Here is a 27,959-nt window from a genome sequence, read left to right as displayed (position 1 = left end):
TGAATGTTCATTTTACCAATTTACTTGCAGTGTCCAACACTCAGTTCTGAATTGGTACATTTCCCTGAAATACTGAAGGTCTCCAATCAATCAGTTTAATTCAGAAAACATTTCCTCAGACAAGGTACTGTGGAAGGATACGAAGATAAATAATAGGTGACCTCTGCCCCCAAGGAATTTGCAATTGTAAGGAAGGATAGGAAAAGCACACAAGTCTAACACAAGCCTTAATGTGCACATTGCCATAAAAGTGATGATAGCAATTGCATAACTAATGTAGGCTTACACCCAAGCTAAGTACTGTGTGGCACACATGGTAAGTGTGTGTGATGCTTAAACACTGATCATATTAATAAAGGGCTATAGTAGTGAAACTTATGAGGAAGAGACAGTACTTAAACTATATGTTATTTGGATGGGTAACATCTGGATAGATGCTAGAAATAAGGAAACAACATTGCAGGTAAGAAGTATGACATGAATGTGGCAAGATCACTGAGGAAACCATCCATTCCTATAAAGGTTGGCATTGTGGGTTGTGGGAAGTAATCTTAGAGATGTAAGATATGAACAGATGGTAGAGGGCTTTGTAGACTTGATACAAAAAGAAATCGCTATTAACTTTGGTCTTGAGTAATATTGATATAAAGAAACATAAATTTTATAAAGATAACTTAGTTGCTAGTATGCAGGATGGATTGAAATTTGGAGATACAAAAACCAGAAAGAGCAATAGATAGTTGGGCATATGTCACAATGGCTTCATGAGTGGTGGTAACATTAGAAATGAAGAAGAATCAAAGTCAGGAGACATTTTAATTAACTGGAAATAGTCCCATTGGCTAGAGAGATCTGGGATTCATTCATATAGAGATGGCAGTTAAACCTATGAGAAATGTAAATCATCAAGGGAGAAAATAAAGCTAGCAAAAGGAGATAAATGTGAAATTTGGAATCACCTAAGCAATATGAGATGCATGTATAAGGATAAGGAAATGAATGGAAAAAGAGAAATATAGAGTGTAAATGACAGAGCCTTAGAGGATACTCATAATTTGGGTGAGAGCATCATAAAAATACTGTAGATGAGAGAGTATTTCCCTGTTTTACAGATGAAAAAACTGAGGCTGAAGAGATAAGGTGACTTATATAAGGCCATGAAGCAGTTTCAACTCACTAGGTTCTTCCAGATTCCACACTGTCCATTTCCCTACACTTCCCCATCTCTGAAAACCAACGACTTGAAAGAAGTATACACATACTGTTATGGTCATTTCCCATGGTATCCAGGGTTTATGTAGGAATATAGAATTTTAAAGTAAAGGAGGAGATCTAGAATGATACAGAAAGAGAATGAATACTGAGCATACACTAATACTAAAATTACATCATTCTTGGTTTAAGTAGATGTATATTGAATAAATGATGAAATCACTACAACACAGGCATCAAGAGCAGGTAGGAGTGGGGAAAGCAGTATAGGTACAGATAGTAGAAGTCAAATTGACTTCCCAAATTCTTCATTTGTCTTCTATTACGCATAGCATGACTTTTTGAAGTATCTGCATTTTTTTTTTCAATTTAGTCCTCACCACATGATGACTTTACCTTTGCTGCCTTAGCTCGATCAATGCCAGGAGTGATACCATGAAGTTGATAATCCAGTTTTTCAGCTCAGGCTTCAATGTCTGCAAGCCTGATCAATTAATGACTGGGAGGAAGCACTCTGTGCCAAATAAGAGTGTGCATTGCAGTGGTAAAAAGCTAACAAAACCCATTTAGCAGGATACTAAGTCAATTTCTGAAAAAGTGTATTGTCAAATCATACCTACCAAATTCTGAAATACCAACCATCAGCAAGGAGCAGAAAGGCAGATAGCCCATTGCACTTCCAGAATTGCCTTTCACACTTTATCAATCACCTTTTTGGTACAAATATACAGGTGAGAATGAGATGTATGCTTAAGCATTTACTGCCTATTTTTCTCTTCAAGATGTTTGACAAACATGAGTTATTTTCTATATATCCTTCACTGAAGAGCTGGATCAATACACTTGCTTTCTGTTCAGACTTAAGGGAAAGAACACCCTAAACCTGGGATTCCAGATAAGACAGAATGTTGTGCCCACCATGGAGCTGTGATTCCAAAGACAGACATTCTCAAAGCTACTTTTACTTTTCTATTCTTTATGGAACAAAGCAACCTTGGCTCTGGAATCTGTCTGTTTAACACAGTGGCATGAAAGTTTTCCAGCCTCCTGGTGGCTACATCCTGACTGGCAGCTATACTCTGGGATCTAGATCTCACAGTTATGGAAGTACTCTAAATGGCACATTGATTTCATAAAGGAGAATGTACTAACCAAAAACTATAAGGGACAATCACTGCTACCTTTTTATTCATTCATTCATTCTAAGTTTTTAATTAAATTTCAGTTAGTGAACATATAGTACAATATTAGTTTCAGGTGTACAATATAGTGATTCAACAATTCTATATATCACCCTGTGCTCATAACAAGTGCACACCTTAATCCTCATCACCTATGTAATCCATTCTCCCATCCACCTGCATTTTGGTAAGATAAGTTTCTTCTCTATACTTAAGCACCTATTTTCATGGTTTGCCTCTTTCTGTCTCTTTTTTTCCCCTTTGCTCATTTGTTTTGTTTCTTAAATTCCACATGAGTGAAATCATACGATATTTCCCTTTCTCTGACAAACTTATTTTGCTTACTATAATACTCTCTAGCCCCATCCATGTCTTTGCAAATGGCAAGATTTCATTATTTTTTATGACTAACATTCCATTGTATACACACACACACACACACACACACACACACACACACACCACATCTTCTTTCTCCAGTCATCTATTGATGAACACATGGGCTATTTCCATAATTTAGCTATTGTAGATAATGCTGCTATTAACATCAGGATGTATGTATCCCTTTGAATTCCTATTTTTGTATTCTTTGGGTGAATACCTAAGATTGCAATTGCTAGATTGTAGGTTATTTCTATTTTTTAACTTTTTGAGGAACCTGAATACTGTTTTCCAGAACAGCTTGCAGCAGTTTGCATTCCCACCAACAGTGCAAGAGGGTTCCCCTTTCTCCGCCACCACATCTCCACCAACACTGGCTGTTTCTTGTGTGGTTGATTTTAGCCATTCTGACAGATGTGAGGTGATATCTTTTTGCAGTTTTGATTTGCATTTCCCTGATGATCAGTGATATTGACCATTTTTCATGTGTCTATTGGCCATCTGGGCGTCTTCTTTGGAAAAATATCTACTCATGCCTTCTTCCCATTTTTAACTGGATTCTTTGTTTTTTGGGTGTTGTATTTTATAAGTTCTTTGTATATTTTGGATATTAATCCTTTATCAGACATGTCATTTTGCATATATCTTCTCCTATTCCATAGATTGCCTTTTAGTTTTGTTGACTGTTGCCTTCATTGTGCAAAAGCTTATTTTGATGAAGTCCCTATAGTTTGTTGTTGTTGTTGTTGTTTTTGCTTTTCTTTCCCTTGCCTTAGGAGACATCCAGAAAGAATTTGCTATGGCCTGTATTCTCTTCTAGGATTTTTAAAGTTTCAGGTCTCAGGGTTTAGTTTTTTAATCTACTTTGAATTTATTTTCACCTTTGGTGTAAAAAAGTGGTCCAATTTCATTATTTTGTATGTTGCTGTCTAGTTTTCCCAACATCATTTGTTGAAGACACTGTCTTTTTTTCCATTGGATATTCTTTCTTGCTTTGTCAAAGATTAATTGACCTCATAGTTATGGGTTCATTTCTGGGTTTTATATTCTGTTCCATTCATCCATTCGTCTATGTGTTTGTGCCAATACCATACTGTTTGGGTTATTACAGCTTTGTAATATAACCTGAAGTCCAGAATTGTGATGCCTCCAGCTTTACTTTTCTTTTTAGATTTCTTTGTCTATTCAGGGTCTTTTGTGATTCCATACAAATATTAGGATAGTTTGTTCTAGCTCTGTGAAAAATGCTGATGGTATTTTGATAGGAATTGCATTAAACTCATAGATTGCTTTGGGTAGTATAGACATTTTAACAATATTTGTTCTTCCAATATCCATGAGCATAGAATGTCTATTTCTTTGTGTCATCTTCAATTTCTTTTATCAGTATTTTCTACTTTTCAGAATGCAGGTCTTTCACCTCTTTGGTTAGGTTTACTCCTAGGTATGTTATGGGTTTTGATGCAATTGTAAATGGGATTGATTCCTTGATTTCTCTTTCTGCTACTTCATTATTGATGTGTGGAAAAGCAATATATTTCTATATGTTGATTTTGTATCCTGTGACTTTACTAGATTTGTGTACCAGTTCTAGCAATTTTTTGGTAGTCTTTCAGGTTTTCTATTCAAAGTATTCTGTCATCTGTAAATACTGAACATTTTACTTATTCCTTGCTGGTTTGGATACCTTTTAATTCTTTTTGTTGTCGGATTGTGGTGGCTAAGATTTCCAGCACTATGTTAAATTATAGTGGTGAGTGTGGACATCTCTGTCTTGTTCCCTTCCATAGAAGTAAAAAAAAATAATAATAAAACTCCAGGCTTTAAGCTCTGCTTTTTGCAAGAATTCATGAAATTCAGCTCCTCCCCTTTTCCAAGCCAAAGGCTTTGGGGAAGCATTCTTGTGCATTCCCCTGTGTGTGTCTCTCTCTCTTGCGTGTGCATGCACGTGTGAGCAAGTATGCTTCTCTCTACAAACATGGCTCCCTCCCCTCTGCAGCACCTGTGATCCATTTCTCCCACAAACCATGTCTCCCCACTTTCTACCTTTTTTGATGTGACCTCTTCTCTTCCTTTATTTGTGGAGTTTGTTCTGTCAGTCTTCAGTTCTACTTCTGGGGTATTTAGAATGGTTTGATGGTTATCTCATTGTGTTCATGGAACAAGACATGCCCAAAGTCTCCCTATTCCACCACCACTTGTTTTTTTTAATCTCAAACTGCCAAGTATAATATTATGCAAGGAGTATAAAGAAAGTGATTATCAGTACATTAAGCAAGCTGATTCAAAAGTACTTTACTCCTCCAAAATGCTCATATTAGAAACAAAAACATGTGTACCATAAATGATGTTGCTTGTTAATTCTAAAGCCTCTTGCTTTCTGGATGCCTTAGTCCTTTTTAGAACACAGCAACAGCAAAAGTACTTTAATAGCTATTTCAATATGTCCAGTAGAAAAACATGAAATAGGATAATTTTTTGAGTAGCAAGACCCAAAGCATCCCATTAAAGCCAGATGATGTTGAGTTGTTATCACAGCTGTCTAAGTCTAATATCTGCCATTATTATAGATCAGATAATGCTTATAAATAAAATAATCTTCTTTTACAGTACATCAACCTGACTACTTTTGGAATATGAAAATCTCAACTGGTTACAAATGCTTTGGGATAGCACACCAGTCTTTAGAGATATGCAGATATCTACTGTCTTCAGGGATTGAAAAAAAAATGAAATATACCAGTGAAATAACACCCGCCCATAAAATAAAAAGGGTCATTTGATCACCTTCACTTTTCAACCTTTCAGATTATCCAGAAGCTTCATCATCTCTCACCATGGAAACAGAAACATAGTAGTTTACACATTTCCTGCATCTCTCAGGTCAGTATTCTGAGGGAGGCATATAGATTGTTGCCTGGACTGCTAAGGGGCAGACTAGAAAAGAATTAAGTTCTTGCTCTGGTGAATAAGATATTAAATTTTTCACTCTCATATTATTCACATAAGTAGAAGTTCTATATATAATTTATACAACTTGACTAATAGCCCTTATAATGTGTTTCCATTTCTGTAGACCTTATAGAGAATACATGTGCATAACACTCCATAGAATTCAGATGCATAATGCTCCATCTCCCCAATATTGTTTAAATTAAATGACCATTTATTTATAATTTGAAATTAACAATTGATGACATATTTTTAAATTTGCTTAAAATGTTTGTAGATAAAAAAAGACATTATTGCCCTAATTTTTATATAAAAAGCACTAATTATAAATATTTCCTTCAATATGAAAAGACTAGAAACATTTGCAAAATATGTAACACTCAAAATTTAACACCCTTAATTTACAAAGATATTGCCAATCAGAAAGGAAAAAAAATACAACCATTAGAAAATGAGTAAACAATACAAACAATCAACAAATAAAATTTAAAATGAAGAATAAACATGAAAATTATTCAAATTCACTACAAAGAAATGCAAATTAAAATAACCCAAAATATCACTTTTTGTTTACCATAATAGCCAATTTTTATAAATTATAGTACTTAGTATTGGTAAGGATGTATTGAAACAGGTGCTGTTATAAGTTTAAATTCATACATTGTTTTTATGACTTAGTAACATATAAAACCCATAAAATGTTCATATAATTTTTTTCTGATAACCAAATTTTAGGGATGTACTTTAATGAAATAATCAGAGATCTGCACAACTGGTTTTTTATTTTATTATTTTTTAAGATTTTATTTATTTATTCATGAGAAACACACAGAGAGAGGCAGAGACATAGGCAGAGGGGGAATCAGGCTCCTCACAGGGAGCCTGATGCAGGACTCAATCCCAGGACCTTGGGATCAAGCCGCAAGCCGATGGCAGACACTCAACCGCTGAGCCACCCAGGCGTCCCTGCACAACTATTTATTATCAATTTATCATAACACCAGAAAAGTAGAAACAAAGCTAAATATCTAACAATAGAGGAATGGTGAAATAAATTCCTTCATTATTATGATGAAATATTTTACACCAATAAAAGTATTTTGAAGAACAATTAATAGAGTTATGTTAAAAAGCTGTATTAATGCAGTGTAATTTTAAAGGTATATTTGCATCAGCTTATATTGTGATATAATTCACAATACCATATAACTTGACCACTTAAAATGTACAATTCAGTGATTTTTAAGATATTCACAAAGCTACACAACCATCACCACAATTAATTTGGAATATTTAGAAATACCATACTCTTTAGCAGTCACTTTCAATTCCTCCATCCCACTTCTTGGTAACCACTAATCTACCTTTCTGTCTGTATAGATTTGCCTATTCTGGACATTCCACATAATTCACGATCCCATGGAATTATATATGAGGCCTTTGATGAGAAAATATTTGCAAATCAAATATCTGATAAGAAACTTGTGTGCAGGAGGAGGGGCAAGATGGCGGAAGAGTAGGGTCCCCAAATCACCTGTCCCCACCAGATTGCCTAGATAACCTTCAAATTATCCTGATCTATGAATTCGGCCTGAGATTTAAAGAGAGAACAGCTGGAATGCTACAGCGAGAAGGGTTCGCGCTTCTATCAAGGTAGGAAGACGGGGGAAAAAGAAAGAAACAAAAGGCATCCAAGGGGGAGGGGCCCCGCGAGGAGCCGGACTAAGGCCGGGGCGAGTGTCCCCAGGACAGGAGAGCCCCGTCCCAGAGAAGCAGGAGCTGCACCAACCTTCCCGGGCGGAAAGGGGCTCCCAGGGAGTTAGAGCAGGACCCCAGGAGGGCAGGAATGCCCTCGGGCTCCCTGGGACACTAACAGACACCTGCGGCGCATGCAGAAGAGTGCGCCGAGCTCCCTGAGGGCTGCAGCGCGCACGGCGGGACCCGGAGCTGCTCGGAGGGGCTCCTGCGGCGGCTCTGCAGAGGGGGCTGCCTGGCCCGGAGCAGCTCGGAGGGGCTCGGGCGGAGGAAGAGGCTCCGCGGAGGGGGCTGCGCCACCGGGAGCGCGAATCCAACAGCGCAGACCGGGAGCACAGGGCGCCGGGACACAGCCCAGGATACGGCCTCCCACCACCCCCCCCCCGGACAGGCAGAGGCCGGGAGGGCCAGGACAGCAAGGACGCACCTGCCCGGAGCTGAACAGATCAGCCTCCAGGCCCTGCAGACGGAGTAGTTCCTGCTGGAGCTGAATCCAGGTTTCCAGAGCTGCAGGAACCACTGGGGTTGTTCCTCCAGGGGCCTCACAGGGTAAACAACCCCCACTGAGCCCTGCACCCGGCAGGGGGCAGAGCAGCTCGCCCAAGTGCTAACACCTGAAAATCAGCACAACAGGCCCCTCCCCCAGAAGACCAGCTAGACTGACAAGTTCCAGGGCAAGTCAAGGGACTTAAAGTATACAGAATCAGAAGATACTCCCCCGTGTGTGAAAATGTCAATGTTACCCAGGGCAATTTACACGTTTAATGCAATCCCTATCAAAATACCATGGACTTTCTTCAGAGAGTTAGAACAAATTATTTTAAGATTTGTGTGGAATCAGAAAAGACCCCGAATAGCCAGGGGAATTTTAAAAAAGAAAACCATATCTGGGGGCATCACAATGCCAGATTTCAGGTTGTACTACAAAGCTGTGGTCATCAAGACAATGTGGTACTGGCACCAGAACAGACACATAGATCAATGGAAGAGAATAGAGAACCCAGAAGTGGACCCTGAACTTTATGGTCAACTAATATTCGATAAAGGAGGAAAGACTATCCATTGGAAGAAAGACAGTCTCTTCAATAAATGGTGCTGGGAAAATTGGACATCCACATGCAGAAGAATGAAACTAGACCACTCTCTTTCACCATACACAAAGATAAACTCAAAATGGATGAAAGATCTAAATGTGAGACAAGATTCCATCAAAATCCTAGAGGAGTACACAGGCAACACCCTTTTTGAACTTGGCCACAGTAACTTCTTGCAAGATACATCCACGAAGGCAAAAGAAACAAAAGCAAAAATGAACTATTGGGACTTCATCAAGATAAGAAGCTTTTGCACAGCAAAGGATACAGTCAACAAAACTAAACAACCTACAGAATGGGAGAAGATATTTGCAAATGACGTACCACATAAAGGGCTAGTTTCCAAGATCTATAAAGAACTTACTAAACTCAACACCAAAGAAACAAACAATCCAATCATGAAATGGGCAAAAGACATGAACAGAAATCTCACAGAGCAAGACATAGACATGGCCAACATGCACATGAGAAAATGCTCTGCATCACTTGCCATCAGGGAGATACAAATCAAAACCACAATGAGATACCACCTCACACCAGTGAGAATGGGGAAAATTAACAAGGCAGGAAACCACAAATGTTGGAGAGGATGCAGAGAAAAGGGAACCCTCCTGCACTGTTGGTGGGAATGTGAACTGGTGCAGCCACTCTGGAAAACTGTGTGGAGGTTCCTCAAAGAGTTAAAAATAGACTGCCCTATGACCCAGCAATTGCACTGTTGTGGATTTACCCCAAAGATTCAGATGCAAAGGAACGCTGGGACACCTGCACCCCGATGTTTCTAGCAACAATGTTCACAATAGCCAAACTGTGGAAGGAGCCTCAGTGTCTATCGAAAGATGAATGGATAAAGAAGATGTGGTTTATGTATACAATGGAATATTACTCAGCCATTAGAAATGACAAATACCCACCATTTGCTTCAAAGTGGATGCAACTGAAGGGTATTATGCTGAGTGAAGTAAGTCAATCGGACAAGGAGAAACATTATATGTTCTCATTCATTTGGGGAATATAAATAATAGTGAAACGGAATATAGGGGAGGGGAGAAGAAATGTGTGGGAAATATCAGAAAGGGAGACAGAACATAAAGACTCGTAACTGTGGGAAACGAAGTGGGGGTGGTGGAAGGGGAAGAGGGTGGGGGTTGGGGGTGAGTGGGTGACGGGCACTGAGGGGGACACTTGACAGGATGAGCACTGGGTGTTATTCTGTATGTTGGTAAATTGAACACCAATAAAAATTATTTTATGAAAAAAAAAGAAACTTGTGTGCAGGATATATAAAGAACTTTTACAATTCTATAATAAAAAGAAAATCCAATTTAAAACAATGACAAAGGATCTGACTAGATATTTCTCCATGGGTATATGGTCAACAAGCACATGAAAAGATGCTTTACATTATTAGCTATTGGAAGAATGCAAATCAAAACCACAAAATACCACTTAATGTCCACTAGGATCCGAAAGACAGAAAATAACAAGTGTTGACAATGATGTGGAAAAATCAGAAACCTCACACATTGCTGATTAGAGTGTTAAATGATTCAATCACTTTGGAAAACAGTTTGACAGTCTTTCAAAATGTTAAACATAGAAATACCACATGACCCCGAAATTCTAGTCCTTGTATATAATGAAGAGAAATGAAAATATATGTCCACACAAAAACTTGTGCATAAATGTTTACAACAGCATTATTCATAATGGCCAAAATGTGGAAACAACTCTAATGTCTATCTGCTGATAAATAGATAAATAAATGTGGCATATCCATACAAGTGAATACTATTTGGCAACCAAAAGAATATATGTTAAAACATGGATAAACCTTGAAAGGACTCTAAAATTACATTTTAAATTTTAATTTAAACTTTTAAGTATTAAAATATAGCTGTCTATGTAGAAAAACACTGAAAGAAAATGTAACAAAAAATAAGTGAAAATTAAATTTTTACATGGTTACTCCCAGCTTTGCCTGGAGAGAGCCTTCAGTTTCTCTTGCCAATATATTTTTTGAAGCATAATAAAGTAGTGTTAATTAGTTTTGGATGTACAATGTGGTTCATTTGAATACATTACTCAATGCTCATCAAGGTAAGTTGTGCTCTTGTTTCCCCTTATGTATTTCACCCCTCCCTCACAACCTTCCCTCAGGCAACCTCTCGTTTGTTCTCTGTATTTAAGAGTCCAGGGTTTTTTTTGTTTGTTTTCTTTGTTCATTTGTTTTGTTTCTAAATGTCCAAAAATGAGTGAAATCATATGATATTGGTCTTTCTCTGACTGACTTATTTCACTTAGCATCATACTTTCTAGGTCTATCCATGTTGTTGCAAATGGCATTTCTTGCCAATATTTTTATCTCCCTAACTCCATTGCCTCAGCCAGAAAAAAATTCCAGATTCAATCCATTTGCCTTCTCTATTCCTATATCAAGGCTGCTGAGAAATACTACAAAAATAACACAACAGATTATAAATACTGATTGTAACTTATTACAAATAACACAATTGAGATTACACATTTGTTATCTTCAGCCTAAATTGGCTTGAAAAATCGTCATTACTTACCTTCTTACCAGTAATTTTTCTATTAACCACAACTTCTCATATCACTCCTTTCACAAATCATAATGAAATCCTAACACATGCAATAGTGCTAGAAAAAAATATAAAGGCATTCTGGAAAAAAATAGAACTATCTTGATTTGCAGATGACATGATTGTCTACATAGATAATTCAAAGAATTTACAAAAACTCTGAACTAATAAGTGAGTTTAGCTAGTTTACAACACACAAGATAAACACACAAGCATCTATTGTGTTTCTATACATTTGCAATGCAGTTGGGAAACCAAAATAAAAAAAAAACAGTACCACCTACAATATTTGCCAAAACGATAATTCCAAAAATTAAATAGCTAGATATAAATCTAACAAACTATATATAAGGTCTGTATGCTGAAATCTGCAAAACTCTGATGAAAAAGATCAAAGAAGTCCTAAATAAATGAAGAGACGTACTACGTTCATGAGTCAGAAGACTCAATATAGTTAAGATTTCAATGCTCCCCAAATTGGTATACAGGTTTAATGCAATCCCAATTAAAATTGTAGCAGGCTTGGGGCACCTCAGTGGCTTAGTCAGTTAAGCGGCTGCCTTCAGCTAAGGTATGATCTCAGGCTTCTGGGCTCTCTGCGCAGTGGGGAGTCTGCTTCTCCCTGCTTCTCTGTGCTCTCTTGCTCTTGCTCTCTCACTCTTGCTCTCTCTCAAGTAAATAAATAAAATCTTTTAAAAAGTTGTAGCAAGATTTTTGTAAATATAGACAAGCTGATTCTAAAATTTATATGGAAAAATGAGGCAACTACAATAGCCAGAAAGATTCTGAAAAAGAAAATCAGTCAGAAGACATTATCTGTCCAATATTAAGACATACTATAATTCCACAGTAGTCAATACAATGTGGTAGCAGCAAAAAGACCCAATGGAACAGAAAAAAATCAAATACAAAAATAGACCCACATAGGGATCCCTGGGTGGCGCAGCGGTTTAGCGCCTGCCTTTGGCCCAGGGCGCGATCCTGGAGACCCGAGATCGAATCCTACGTCCGGCTCCCGGTGCATGGAGCCTGCTTATGTCTCTGCCTCTCTCTCTCTCTCTCTGTGACTATCATAAATAAATAAAAATTTTTAAAAAATAGACCCACATAAAGATGATGTATGGGTTTTTACACAAAGATATAATGGTAATTCACTGGTAAAAATTACAATCTCTTCAACAAATGGTGCTAGAACAACTAGACATCACTGCAACATGTACACTTCACAACATAAAAAATTCAAAATGGATCATATATGTAAATGTAAAATTCAAGACTATAAAACTCTTAAAATGTAGGAGAAAACCTATGTCACTTTGACTTAGGCAAAGTTCTTAGATATGACATCAAAAGTAAAATACATAAAAGGAAAAATTTACAAATTAGACTTGAAGAAAATTTAAAATGTTTTCTCAAAAGAACACTGTTAAGAAAATAAAAAGACGAGCCACTGACTGAGAGGAAATATTTGCAAAACTCGTATCTGATAAAGGACTTGTATTCAGAATATGCAAGTGTTCTAAAAGCTGAAAAATAAGAAAACAAACATCATGATAAAAAATGGGCAAAAGGTTTGAATGGACACTTTCCCCAAAAAAGCACAAGAAAAAATGCTCAACATCACTAGCCATTAGGAAAATACAAATTAAAACTTCAAGGAGAATCCTTTACACTCATACTGAAATGGATAAATTTTAAAAAGATAGTGATAATTCCAAGTCTTGACAGAATAATTTGAATTCTCCTACATTTTTGGTGGGAATGCACAATAGCACAGATACTCTGGGAAACAGTTTGATAGTTTTGTTTAAAAGTTTCTTGTAAAGTTAAACCATATGACCCAGTAATTCCACTCTTGTATATTTTCCCTAGAATGAAAACCTATATGTTTATACAAAATTTGTATATGAGGGATGCCTGGGTGGCTCAGCGGTTGAGCGTGTGCCTTTGGCTCAGGACGTGATTCCGGAGTCCCCGGATTGAGTTCCGCATCGGGCTTCCTATGTGGAGCCTGGTTCTCCCTCTGCCTGTGTCTCTGCCTCTCTCTCTCTCTCTCTCTCTCTCTCTCTGTGTGTGTGTTTCTCTCATGAAAAAATAAATAAAATCTTTAAAATAAAAAGAATCGTATATGAAAATAACAGCTGTATGCTGAGATGGTGGTTATGAGATTCTACGCATGTCTAAAACCTCATAATACCAAACAAAAGTTAATTTTACTTTATTTAAATTTAAAAACTAAACAATAAAGCAAAAAAATTTAAGTTCTGTCATGTTTCTCTGAAACTTTCTACAATTTCTTTCCCTCCCCCCCACCATCAGAGATCTCCTCCTTAAAATAATATCTTCCCAAACTTTACCAAGTTTTTTTCCTGATCATCACATTAATCTACTTAGTCCTTAGGAAATCTATCCATTCCTTGGCTAAAGAGTGTGTGTATATGTATGTAATATATAATTAATGTATATAATATATATGCTATATATACACACTGTGCACACACACACACACTAACAACTACTGAATATGTTTCTCCAACCCAGGACTCTTTCCTGAACTCTAGACCTGAATAACCAAATGCCTTTCAACTTCACTCATCCAAAACCTTTTTCCTGTTTTGTTCCCACTCCTTCATCTCCCACCCATATCCAGTTAATCACCAAGGTGTGTTGACTGTGTTTCCTAAATATCTCTGGAAGCTGTGCACTTTTCTCTATACTAATTACCATGACCCCAGATCATGTGTCCCCTCTATTGCTGCAGTAGCCTCTTAGCTGGCTTCCCTGCCTCAATCTTGCCCCTCATCCAATCCATTCACCATATTGCAACTAGAATGATGTTAAAAACTCAAATCTGTGTAATGACTTTCATTGGCCTCAACATAGTCTGAACACATTAACATGGTTTACAAGTCCTTTCATGATCTGGCTCCTGCTCATCTCTCCAGGTTCATCTCCCAGAATTCTGAACTTTGAAGCTTCCTCTCCACTAGTTTTATTTCCACACCCTATGCTTGAGCCACACTCTACTGCTTTCAGTCCCTCAAACATAAACCCTGCTGTTTTCCATGATTGGCATGCTTTCTCAGCACTGTCCTACCTCCTCCATACCAGTCTCCTTCATCTAGCTATATAATATTTATTTTCCAGTTTTCAGCTTCCATATCATTTACTCAGGTACATCACTGGCTGAGGTCTACATAGCTGAGGTCTATATCCCTTTTGGATGCTACCATAATAACATTATGAGAACACTTTTATTCTGTGTTATAATTATTTACTTCTCTGCCTCCCTCACTAGATTGTAAGCTCCCTGAGAGCAGGGACTATGTCTTGTTCACATTTTAGTGCCAGTCCCTAAACAGTGCCTGGCATGTGTTAAGTATGCAATAAATATTTGTTGAATGAATGATGAGGAGAGAGAATGAAAAACAGTCTATGAGGTTATAGGTCATTATTTTTCTTTATTCCTTTCTATATTTTTCAGTTATTCTGTGATGAATATGAATTGCTTTTATAATAAACACATTAGACTTAATTTTAAAGGTATATCAAGCATAACAAAAAGAAAAAACTATGAAGAAAATTAAAATCACCTATTCCACCACCTAAAGATAACTGATGTTAAATCTTTTCTATGAATATTCCAATATTTTCTATGAATATATTTTTAATCATTGAGCTCATATTGCATTGCTTTGAATTCTGCATTTCTCATTAACACCAATAGTAATTTCACATTATATCAAGGTACTGTTGTTTATTTAATCAATTTTTTAACTTTCCAACCTTAAGATTTTATCCAATTTTTCACTATTATGAATAAGGCTATCAATAATATCATTGAATATTAATCTTTTTTCTCATTTATAATTATTTTTTAGGATAGAATCCTAGAAGCAAAATTACTGGTATGAACTTAAAGACTCTTAAAATATATGGCTGAATTGTTTTCCAGAAAGTTTATATTAATAATAGCTACTTCAGTGCCTACTATATGGCAGATGTTGTTTCAGGTAGATTTTATTGTGCTTATGTTACAGATGAAGAAACTAAGATCCATTGATGTTATTTATCCAGAGTCACAGAGATAAACAAGTATAGCAAAGCTAGAATTCAAATTCAGAATTGCCCACTTTCAAAGCTCATGTTATTTTCGTGTGAATTTCAAAAATAACTATTTTGTGCTATCAAGTGATTATTTATTTACTTGAGAAAATATGGAAAGCATAAGTAGAATGTAAAGAAGATAAAAATAAATTACCCATGAACCCACCACTTTGAACAATTTAGTATATTCCCTGTTTTTTGTTTCAGATACAATTTCTGGGTTAAAAATAATGATAACAGTGTATGTATAATTTTTTATCTTACTCTTTTCACTTAACATTTTCCAGTGCTGACTCATACTATTCATAAATATAATTTTAATGGTTGCATATTATTGTCAATGGTTGTTAATGTGTGGATATTTACAGTTGTTCAGCTCACCTGTGAATTTCTTTTTTTCCATTCCCAGGGCCTTCCATCTCCCATGAGGCTTACAGAGTTCAATGTTGGGAACCATTTTAATCTTCAAAATAAGTCACCATGGTGGATTGAAAGCTTCCATCAAACATGCTGCGCAGATAGATGTTTCAGGACTTTACAAGTTATTTGTTTACTAACTGAAGTCATCAATCTAGTAGCAATTAATTCAAACCAGTCTTCCTCTCTTTCTTCATTTTACCTCTCCAATCTGTAAAAACCTAAATGTAACATATATACCTTTCCAGAGGCTCTTTTTATTCCTCTTCTCAGGTAAAGAGGAATTCAAAAAGACTTCCATGGAGTCTCTAACTCCCCTGGAAAGACTATTAATTATATTTATAAGATCTTTGTGGTATTGAGGGGGAAATGACTGTGTTTGCTACTTGTGTGCCTGTACATTTATAAGCATGCATATGTGCAGCATATTTACACAAAATTCTGCAGTGGTGTTGTGAAAATCAAGGTTAAAAAAAAAACAAGGTTTTTATTCAATCCTACTGTCTTCCCTAAATAGCAATATAAATATTTGCTGGGCTGTGAATACCATCCCTATATCAGATATCTAAAATTTAAAAGGCAGAATCAACATACCATAATCAAGGTCCTCAAATTGGGAATTGAACAACAATGCAAAGCCTATTCTTTGTCATAAATGTATGATGCTCCTGAAAGCACCACAACTAACTGAGAAGATCAGATCAGATTTCCACTTTATTAAACATAAGTATTGGTGTTTTAAAGACTTTTAATGTAGGCTATAGTAAAATTCTCCAGTTACTTTTATTATTTTCTCTGCTACCTAGATTTATTTTTGTCTATATGAATTGTTCTTATGATAAAAGAAAAACTATACTCCGAAGTCATGCACCATAGATTTTGTTAAGGGGCTTAAGGGTAGTTTTCAAGTTTAATTACAATACTGTTCATTGGGTAAAGTTTCAAAGTTGAAATTAGCCTAATGATTAGCACTCAAGATCTGTGGTTTCACAACAGGGGGTTAATGTACAGATAATGATAACCTAATAGTAATATGCCAATACTTTCTTTTTCTTTTTTTCTAGATTCAGTGGTAGTTTAGCCATTAAGGTAGTTTACATTCATTTCTGCATTTATTTATAATCAGCCTTTCTTTTAGTCCTAGTGCCTGAATTAATGAGTATGAACACTAATGCTGAATCTTTATAATAACAATACCTAAGAGCATTGATGTTTTTCATTTCTCAGTCAGTGTTCTAGTGCCCAGCTGCCAGCAGTAGAAGTCCCAACTCTTACAGAGATTAGTGAGAGTTAGAGGCATCTTACAGATATTAAGGAGTTGAGCTCTAGAAGGATATTAGGTTTACTAAGTAATCCCCCACTAAAACCTTTTTGAGTAAAAGAAAATTTACCTACCACAAACTATTTGGTGTTCAGGCTTCAGCAGAGCTGAGAAAGTGAAAAATTCAGCTACTTAAAGAAATAAAAAACCTGTCCATTTGTATCTCCTAGGTGATTTGGGGCCAGGTAAGACTTTTAGCATAAATTAAATGGATTGTGTCGGTGTTTCATTTGAGAGAATACTAGACATGACAAAATCTATTAGGGCCAGGGACTGTTTCTCAAACTCAGATGCTAAGAAGCAACCTAGAAGACTATACACAATAGGTTTCACAAGTGAAATAGTGTATGTTCAGGTGGGAAGATTTTCCCTCTTCCTCTCTCTGTCTCCAAAACACTCTCTTGTTTAGGTTTTTCTTGAAAGCTAATTTAGCCATTCACATGGTCTTAAAATGGACAAACCTTGCCTTTTACTCATATAGTAATGCACCTTTCTCCAAAGATATGGCCATTACTTAATTCCACAGCCAGTGGGCCTCAGAGAAATATTTTCCTTTCCCATCTATCATTTTCTGCCAATGGTAGTTTCTAACTATGATTCAAAGTCAGGAAGGAATCAATAACTACCTTGAATGCATAGAGCGTATCAGCATTGAGCAATGATATAAATCACGTCATTAGAGACAGTGTCAAGAAACTACAGGGAAGCACTGAAAGGGTAAAGCTCAGGAGAGCTATAATGCAAAGCTGATTGTTTAATGTCTTACAGACTTAACACCATCTTCAAGGGCCAAATAAATGAGTTTTAAGTGGGGGCTTGAAGAAATAAACCCTATTCCTATCTCAGCACCTTTATTCCGCTAATTTATAAATTCTGATAATACCCCTATCCATAGATCATTCAGTATTCACTACTGTACATAGACACCCCCCCAATTGATTGACTATTATTTGACAGTGTCATTTAATAATTAGTGTATCCTGATCTGGCTCTATTGCCTGTTTTCCTTGAGGCCCTATCAAATTACCTCTGTGGGATCTCATTCTCCAATTTTGGGTACCCATATTCCCCATTTGCAAAGTGTAGACACTTATTGTTGGGATCCTACAACTGAAAGGTGCTATGTAACTCTCTAGTGCTTTTAAAAGTCTTTCATTGAAGGACTGGAATGAAAACTTGAACCATAACAGTGTTTCTAGGCAAACCAGTGTGCTCCATTCTTTCTTTCATGCTCTCATTGCTGACTTGTTATTTCGGAGTTTATATTATTTAAGTTCCTCAATTCATTACAACAATGTCCTTGCATAGAAATCATTTTCCCCATGGCACATCTGGAAAAAATTAAGAGCAAAAAAAAAAAAAGAAGTAGCCTCCAAAAGCACATAGCTGTCCAGAATACACCTCAGTTATCATGTCCAGTGCACTGTTAGACTGACTTGGCTTCCCAGTACTGGAATTATCAGGGAACAGCTTAGAACATTGAGAGCAGTTTGGGCAGGATCACATTTTAGAAAAGCTCCACTTCATCCAAAATCTAAAAGTATGCAATTAAACAACTGTTATTTTCTATGTGATATAAATGTAATATGTGTCTCTTTCCCACACTGGTCCCATGTAACACATATATTTCACACTACATGACATCAGCCAGTGCCAGTATCTCCTCTGGTACTCATAGAGCCCAATCTCAGGCTGTCTTTGCCAGGGAAAAGAATGTGCTTCCCCATATTTATGCCAAATTGCACAAAGTGTAGTCATTGAGGTTAATGGAGATTAAGCACAATCCCAAGCAGGTGTGTTTTAAGAATACTGAATGTACATTATTGTGACATTCACCTGAAATTTAACATGGCCGAAATTCATAGAAATTTAACAGTTATGCAAAGCCTATCCCTTTTACCCCTCATCACACATATACTACATACATGTGTGCCTACACATATGTACACTACACACTGCCCCCAAAGCAGGCTGCTTAGTCACCAGGAGCAAATACTTTAAATAATGATTTTTTGTCCTCTCCTTTTAGAAAAATGTCCAACACTCATTGCAAGTGAAGAACACTCCATTTATTCATTCTAAAACCTCTAATCCCAGAGTAGCTATGGCACTCATTTGGTGCAAAAAAAATTGTTAAACCCTTTCACAAGACCTATGTTCTTATAAAATTTATGATTTCCATCTAATTAGTAGAAAATGGTTTATGGGGTATGGTACATCTGCATTTCTTTAACTTTAGCTATAATGTACCATATTAAGTTGTAGTCTTTTGAATGCAATGTAATATAATAATGAATAGGTGGCTCCTAATAGCATGCAACCAACAGCTGTTTGTTTCCCCAGAAGGGCTAGGGTTGTGTCCTGCACAGTGTTTAAAACTACTAAATTTGTTCTTTGTAGTAGGCTGGTATGTGGCCATCAGCAGAATGAGTTAAAATGGACAATGAATGAAATATACTAGGAAACAATTTTAGTAGGGAATGGCATGGAAAAAAAAGGAATATGGTAAGATGCATTCAATGAATAATTGCTGTCACCCTGCTGGTTAAATCAGCAAACACAGGAGGAAAGCTGGTACTTAGCCTTGATAATATATGAAATGTATTGGAGATCCAGAAAAAGAAAGGCACTGTGGCCTCCAGCAGGTGAGCTGAACTTGTCAATTTGCTATAAATCTTTTTTTCCACCAATCTGCTCAAAATTATTGTATATGGTATTCTTAAAATCCTGTGTCTTTACAGAAACACCCACAAATACTAACAAGCTTTATCTTACTATGTCCTTTATTAAAACTATATGCATAAAATTGTTTCTTTTGTATATTATAGTTTTGTTAAACAATGTTGGCAAAGCTTAAAATTTTAGACCATTTTGATGTAAGTTTCCATACACTTGATTTCACAGGGTTACAGTACAGTTTATTCACTGCCAGGGTGACTGGGACTTTTCTGTAACATACATACAGTGTAAGTATGTAGACTCTTATGTAACATACCTACTGAACAGACCCCTTCCCTGTGCTCAGTCTTTCTTATGTTCCTACATGGATATGAGTTGGGAAATTAGCAGTAATGGCTTCTAGATAGAAAGCTGACTAGTCTAATGGCACATGATCATGTTTGGTCTCTGCTCAGCCTTGTGTCTTTTGCCTTTCCCTCTGTTGATGCAGTAAGTAAAAAGAAAAAGAAAGAGCTTATCGTATGTGACTAACGGTGGTATGAACTCTGGTTTATTTTTTCTTACACTGAACACTAAGTTTATTATCTCCAGAGGCATGTCACCTGAAAAAAAGAATACAATCATCCTGAGAAAAGAACACAATGGTGCACTTGCTTCTAAATTATACATTACCCTCAGAGAAATATTTGAAGAGACCCTCATTAGTTCCAAGTGAAGTTTCCCTCAATAGATGCACCATCTGCACAAAAAGACCTTTTCAGACAGAATGAAGAAAAGCCTCCCAATAAGCCAAAAAGAAGGCATGTCATTAAAAATTCAAAGCATTGAAAGTTGAAGTTTGAAACAGTCATTGCTGACCTCAATGAAATAATAGTGTAGAACATGAATTATGTGGGAGAAGCCCAGCCGATAGAGGTCAGACCTAACATAAAACCAGAAAAAAAAGTATTTTATTCCAAATAAAATATAAAATAAGTTATCAATATAATTATAAAATAGTACTTACTTAGCTTAGGTAAAGACCTGAAACATCTCAACTGAAAATCCCATTTCATTTATTCTAAGGCATCAGCTATGAACAACTTGAATTTGCATTAGAGTGAAAAAAATTCAAATACTATAAACAAAAGACAACTAATTTATTTCTAGATTTTAAAAAAGGCATAAAGGAGGAGACTTTTATACAAGAATCTTATTTGAAGAGGTTACTAAGAAAATTAAAGGCAGAGATGACCAAAAGGAAATTTTATTGATATAAAGATCTACAATAATGATTTATACAGGAATGTGTAAACATAATAACATGCATTTTAATGTTATAAACAAACTTCAAATTTTCTCACTATGCAGGAACGTTAAAAAATAGGGTGGGAGGGCGGGGCAAGATGGCAGAAGAGTAGGGTCCCCAAGTCACCTGTCCCCACCAACTTACCTAGATAACTTTCAAATCATCCTGAAAAACCTACGAATTCGGTCTGAGATTTAAAGACAGAACAGCTGGAATGCTACAGTAAGAAGAGTTTGCGCTTCTATCAAGGTAGGAAGATGGGGAAAAAAAATAATACAGAAATAAAAAAGCATCCAAGGGGGAGGGGCCCCACGAGGAGCCCGGCTAAGGCCCCGTGGCGAGTGCCCCCAGGACAGGAAAGCCCCGACCTGGTGAAGCAGGAGCTTTACCAATCTTCCCGGGCAGAAAGGCATTCCCAGGGAATTCCAGCAGGATCCCAGGAGGGGCAGGGATGCCCTCAGGCTCCCAGGGGCACTAACAGGAACTGCACCCCGGGGGAGAGCACGCCCGGCGAGGCCCTGGGAGCAGCTCCGGCAGGGCTCCAGGGGTGCTTCCGCGCAGACGAGGTTGCGCGGCACTGGGAGCATCACTCCAGTGGCGCAGGCTCCGGAGCACACGGCCCTAGGGGACACAGCCCAAGATCGCCGCTCCCCCTGGGACAGGCAGAGACCGAGAGAGCCCAGGACAGCAAGGACGCTCCTGCCCCCAGGCGGCCCAAGCTGTGCAGATAAGCACCCCCTACCCCTGGAGCATCCAGGCCCCTGCGGACTGAGAGATGCGGTAGTTACTGCAGAAGCTGACTCTAGAGCTGGACAGCTGTCCAACGTCACTGTTGTTCCTCCTGGTATCACCTAGTACCTGGGACTGAGCAGGGGAGTCACTGAGCTCCCACTGAGCCCTGCAACTAGCAGTGGGCTGGGCAGCTCCCCCACGTGCACACACCTGAGAAACAGCACAGCAGGTCCCTCCCCCAGAAGACCAGCTAGGACGACAGGGGAAAAGCAAGTTCTTGACAAAGCGCTGCAAAGTTCCAGGGGAAGTCGAGGGATTTACACTATATAGAATCAGAGGATACTCCCCCTTGGTTTTTTTTTTCTGTTTGTTCCCCCCCCCCTTTTTATTCTTCTTTCTTTTCTCTCTCTTTTTTCTGCTTTTTCCAGTACAATTTGTTTTTGGCCACTCTGCACTGAGCAAAATGACTAGAAGGAACTCACCACAAAAGAAAGAAAGAGTCCTCTCTCCCACAGTTACAAAATTTGGATTACAACTCAAAGTCAGAAAGCCAATTCAGAAGCACTATTATAAAGTTACTGGTGGCTCTAGAAAAAAGCACAAAGGATTCAAGAGACTTCATGACTGCAGAATTTACATCTAATCGGGCGGAAAGTAAAAATCAATTAAATGAGATGCAATCCAAACTGGAGGTCCTAACGACGAGGTTTAATGAGGTAGAACGAGTGACGTAGAAGACAAGTGGATGGCCAGGAGGGAAACTGAGGAAAAAGAGACAAACAATTAAAAGATCATGAGAATAGGTTGAGGGAAATAAATGACAGCCTCAAAAGGAAAAATCTACGTTTAATAGGGGTTCCCGAGGGTGCCGAAAGGGACAGAGGTCCAGAATATGTATTTGAACAAAACATAGCTGAGAACTTCCCTAACTTGGGAAGGGAAACAGGCATTCAGAACCAGGAGATAGAGAGATTTCACCCCGTAAAATCAATAAAAACTGCTCAACACCTCGATATTTAATAGTAAAACTTGCAAATTCCAAAGATAAACAGAAGGTCCTTAAAGCAGCAAGAGACAAGAAATCTCTAACTTTTATGGGGAGAAGCATTAGGAAAACAGCAAACCTCTCCACAGACCTGGCAGGCCAGAAGGACTGGCAGGATATATTCAGGGTCCTAAATGAGAAGAACCTTCAGCCAAGAATACTTTATCCAGCAAGGCTCTCATTCAGAATAGAAGGAGAGATGAAGAGCTTCCAAGATAGGCAGAAACTGAAAGAATATGTGACCACCAAACGGGCTCTCCAAGAAATATTAAGGGGGACTCTGCAAAAGAAAGAGGAACTCCAAGGAAACAATCCACAAAAACAGGGACTGAATAGGTATCATGATTACACTAAACTCATATCTTTTAATAGTAACTCTGAACGTGAATGGGCTTAATGACCGCATCAAGAGGCACAGGGTTTCCGACTGGATAAAAAAGCAAGTCCCATCTATCTACTGTCTACAAGAGACTCATTTTAGACATAAGGACACCTACAGCCTGAAAATAAAAGATAGTAGAACCATGTACCATTCAAATGGTCCTCAAAAGAAAGCAGGGGTACCCATCCTTATATCAGATAAACTAAGGTGTATCCCGAAGACTGTAATGAGAGATAAAGAGGGAAACTATACCATACTTAAAGGATCTATGGAACATGAGGACTTAACAATGATCAATATATATGCCTTGAATGTGGGAGCTGCCACGTATATCAATCAAATAATAACCAAAGTTAAGACATACTTAGATAATAATACACTTATACTTGGTGACTTCAATGTAGCGCTTTCTACAATTGATAGGTTTTCTAAGCACAATATCTCCAAAGAAGCAAGAGCTTTAAATGATACAGTGGACCAGATGGATTTCAGAGACATACACAGAACTTTACATCCAAACACAACTGAATATACATTCTTATCAAGTGCACATGGAACTTTCTCCAGAATAGACCACACACTGGGTCACAAATCAGGTCTTAACCAATACCGAAAGATTGGGATCATTCCCTGTGTATTTTCAGACCATAATGCTTTGAAATTAGAACTAAATCACAAGAAGAAGTTTGGAAAGATTTCAAACACGTGGAGGTTAAGGACCATAACACTAAAAGATGAAAGGGTCAACCAGGAAAATAGATAATAATTTTTAAAAATTCATGGAAACTAATGAGAATGAAGATACAACCATTCAAAATCTTAGGGATGCAGCAAAAGCAGTCCTGAGGGGGAAATGCATCACAATACAAGCATCCATCCAAAAACAGGAAAGAACTCAAATACAAAAGTTAACCTTGCACCTAAAGGACCTAGAGAAAAAAGAGCAAATAGATCCTACACCCAGCAGAAGAGAGTTAATAAAGATTTGAGCAGAACTCAACGAAATCGAGACCAGAAGAACTGTGGAACAGATCAACAAAACCAGGAGTTGGTTCTTTGAAAGAATTAATAAGATAGATAAACCATTAGCCAGCCTTATTAAAAAGAAGAGAGAAAAGACTCAAATTAATAAAATCATGAATGAGAAAGGAGAGATCACTACCAACACCAAGGGAATACAAACGATTTTAAAAACTTATAATGAGCAGCAATACGCCAATAAATTAGGCAATCTAGAAGAAATGGATGCATTTCTGGAAAGCCACAAACTACCAACACTGGAACAGGAATAAATAGAAAACCTGAAGAGGCCAATAACCAGGGAGGAAATTGAAGCAGTCATCAAAAACCTCCCAAGAAACCAAAGTCCAGGACAAGATGGCTTCCCAGGGGAATTCTACCAAACATTTAAAGAAGAAACCATACCTATTCTCCTAAAGCTGTTTGGAAAGATAGAAAAAGTTGGAATACTTCCAAACTCGTTCTATGAGGCCAGCATCACCTTAATTCCAAAACCAGACACCCCACCAAAAAGAATTACAGACCAATATCCCTGATGAACTCAGATGCAAAAATTCTCAACAGTCCTAGCCAATGGATCCAACAATACATTAAAAAGATTGTTCACCATGACCAAGAGGGATTAACCATGGGATGCAAGGCTGGTTCAACACTAGTAAAGCAATGTGATTGCTCATATCAACAAGAGACAATGCAAGAACCATATGATCCTCTCAATAGATGCAGAGAAAGCATTTGACAAAAGACAGCATCCATTCCTGATCAAAACTCTTGAGAGTGTAGGGATAGAGTGAACATTCCTCAGCATCTTAAAAGCCATCTACGAAAAGCCCACAGCAAATATCATTCTCAATGGGGAAACACTGGGAGCCTTTTCCCTAAGATAAGGAACACGATAGGGATGTACACTCTTACCACTGCTATTCAACATAGTACTAGAAGTCCTATCCTCAGCAATCAGACAACAAAAAGAAATAAAAGGCATTCAAATTGGCAAAGAAGAAGTCAAACTCTCCTTCTCACAGATTACATGATACTACACGTAGAAAACCCAAAAGACTCCACCCCAAGATTGCTAGAACTCCTACAGCAATTTGGCAGTGTGGCAGGATACAAAATCAATGCCCAGAAATCAATGGAATTTCTATACACTAACAATGAGACTGAAGAAAGAGAAATTAAGGAGTCAATCCCATTGACAATTGCACCCAAAAGCATAAGATACCTAGGAATAAACCTAACCAAAGAGGTAAAGAATCTATACCCTAAGAAGTACAGAAAACTTCTGAAAGCAATTGAGGAAGACACAGAGATGGAAAAATATTCCATGCTCATGGATTGGAAGAACTATTGTGAAAATGTAAATGCTACTCAGGGCAATTTACACATTTAATGCAATCCCTATCAAAATACCATGGACTTTCTTCAGAGAGTTGTACAAATCATCTTAAGATTTGTGTGGAATCAGAAAAGACCCCGAATATCCAGGGGAATTTTAAAAAAGAAAACCAGAGCCAGGAGCGTCACAATGACAGATTTCAGGTTGTTCTACAAAGCTGTTTTCATCAAGACAGTGTGGTACTGGCACAAAAACAGACACATAGGTCAATGGAACAGAATCCAGAAGTGGACCCTCAACTTTATAGTCAAATAATATTCGACAAAGCAGGAAAGACTATCCACTGGAAAAACGACAGGCTCTTCAATCAATGTTGCTGGGAAAATTGGACATCCACATGCAGAAGAATGAAACTAGACCATTCTCTTACACCATACACAGAGATCAACTCAAAATGGATGAAAGATCTCAATGTGAGTCAAGATTCCATCAAAATCCTAGAGGAGAACACAGGCAACACCCTTTTTGAACTTGGCCACAGCAACTTCTTGCAAGATACATCCATGAAGGCAAGAGAAACAAAAGCAAAAAATGAATTATTGGGACTTCATCTAGATAAGAGGCTTCTGCACAGCAAAAGAAACAGTCAACAAAACTCAAAGACAACCTACAGAATGGGAGAAGATATTTGCAAATGAAATATCAGATAAAGGGCTAGTATCCAAGATGTATAACGAACTTATTAAACTCAACACCAAAGAAACAAACAATCCAATCATGAAATGGGTAAAAGACATGAACAGAAATTTCACGGAGGAAGACATACACATGGCCAACAAGCACATGAGAAAATGCTCCACATCACTTGCTATCAGGGAAATACAAATCAAAACCACAATGAGATACCACCTCACACCAGTGAGAATGGTGAAGATTTAATCTTCAAGACATGAAACAACAAATGTTGGAGAGGATGTGGAGAAAGGGGAACCCCCTTGCACTGTTGGTGGGAATGTGAACTGGTGCAGCCACTCTGGAAAACTGTGTGGAGGTTCCTCAAAAGTGAAAATAGATCTGCCCTATGACCCAGCAATTGCACTGCTGGGGATTTACCCCAAAGATGCAGATGCAGTGAAACGCCAGGACACCTGCTCCCCGATGTTTATAGCAGCAATGTCCACAGTAGCCAAACTGTGGAAGGGGCCTCAGTGTCCATCGAAGGATGAACGGATAAAGAAGCTGTGGTCTATGTATACAATGGAATATTACTCAGCCATTAGAAATGACCAATACCCACCGTTTGCTTCGACGTGGATGGAACTGGATGGTATTATGCTGAGTGCAATAAGTCAATCAGAGAAGGACAAACATTATATGGTCTCCTTCATTTGGGGGATATAAAAATAGTGAAAGGGATTAAAGGGGAAAGGAGAGAAAATGAGTGGGAAATATCAGAGAGAGTGACAGAACTTCTAACTCTGGGAAGCGAACAAGGGGTGGGTGAACGGAGGGGGCGGGGGTTGGTGGTGACTGGGTGACAGGCATTGAGGGGGCACTTGATGTGATGAGCACTGGGTGTTATGCTATATGTTTGCAAATTGAACTCCAATAAAAAGAAATTTTAAAAAAAATCGTGTGACAAAACATGAAAGACTCCTAACTCTGGAAAATGAACAAGGGGTTGTGGAAGGGGAGGCGGGCAGGGGAATGGGGTGACTAGGTGATGAGCACTGAGGGGGGCACCTGACGGGTGTTATAAGCACTGAGTGTTATATTGTATGTTGTATGTTGGTAAATCAAACTTCAATAAAAAATATATGGAAAAAAATAATCAACTTCACTTTGAATATTAAAAATATTCATTCTCACACAGTAGTTCAATGTTCCAATGTTTGGCAGCTTTATGGGGTGGAGAATTTATGATAGTAAAAGGCACAATTTAAGCAAATTTTTAAAAAGTATTTGAATATGTTTATGATTTGTAAAGAAATTTTCCTCTAACCTTAACTGACGTATTCAAATCAATTTTGCAAATTAGGATAGTATCAAACCCAGATCCTGACAGTGTTGGCAAATTCTACAATGAATCTGGCCGTGGCATAGAAGAATTTCAATAAAAATAAAATGCAATTCACTGTACAGGGGAAGCAAAATTTTGCCTTTGGAACATTAAAGAATGTAGTTTAGGTTACCAGTTAGTCAAAAGTCGTCATTATCTTACCAATCCACTGTCAGTATAATGTAAATTACCCTGGACAATTAGAAAGTATTTATTAGAGTCATGTGGTTCAGAGGGATGCAACAGAAATGCAAATCTTGTTTCTGAATCACATGTGTCTGTGTGTGACGAAACTACTGGACACTGAATATTGAGGGTTTGGTGAGATGTAAAAAATCAAGGAGGAATGCTAGGAGAAATAAGTGAAGATGAGATAGGAAACATTCATATTT

At 37.6% G+C, this 27,959-nt stretch overlaps 1 protein-coding gene across 3 annotated transcripts in view; it reads left to right on the top strand.

Annotated features, from left to right (window-relative positions):
• ZDHHC15 (zinc finger DHHC-type palmitoyltransferase 15) overlaps window positions 1-20,215 on the top strand; it is a 171,381-nt gene extending 151,166 nt beyond the window's left edge. Inside the window, exons 11-12 of one of the 3 annotated variants that reach the window (XM_038587752.1) lie at window positions 5,583-5,657; window positions 15,695-20,215. In XM_038587752.1, coding sequence (XP_038443680.1) covers window positions 5,583-5,629 — 47 coding nt within the window. In that variant the 3' untranslated portion in view covers window positions 5,630-5,657; window positions 15,695-20,215. Of the gene's footprint in view, window positions 1-5,582; window positions 5,658-7,106; window positions 7,294-15,694 lie in introns of those variants that run through there. The other 2 variants (XM_038587753.1, XM_038587751.1) reach the window with 2 other exon arrangements.
• The last annotated feature ends 7,744 nt before the right edge of the window (window positions 20,216-27,959 follow it).

The sequence above is a fragment of the Canis lupus genome, chromosome X (genome assembly GCF_011100685.1).
Source record: "Canis lupus familiaris isolate Mischka breed German Shepherd chromosome X, alternate assembly UU_Cfam_GSD_1.0, whole genome shotgun sequence".
NCBI classification, from domain to species: Eukaryota; Metazoa; Chordata; class Mammalia; order Carnivora; family Canidae; genus Canis; species Canis lupus.
This window is presented reverse-complemented; position numbering and strand designations above follow the sequence as displayed.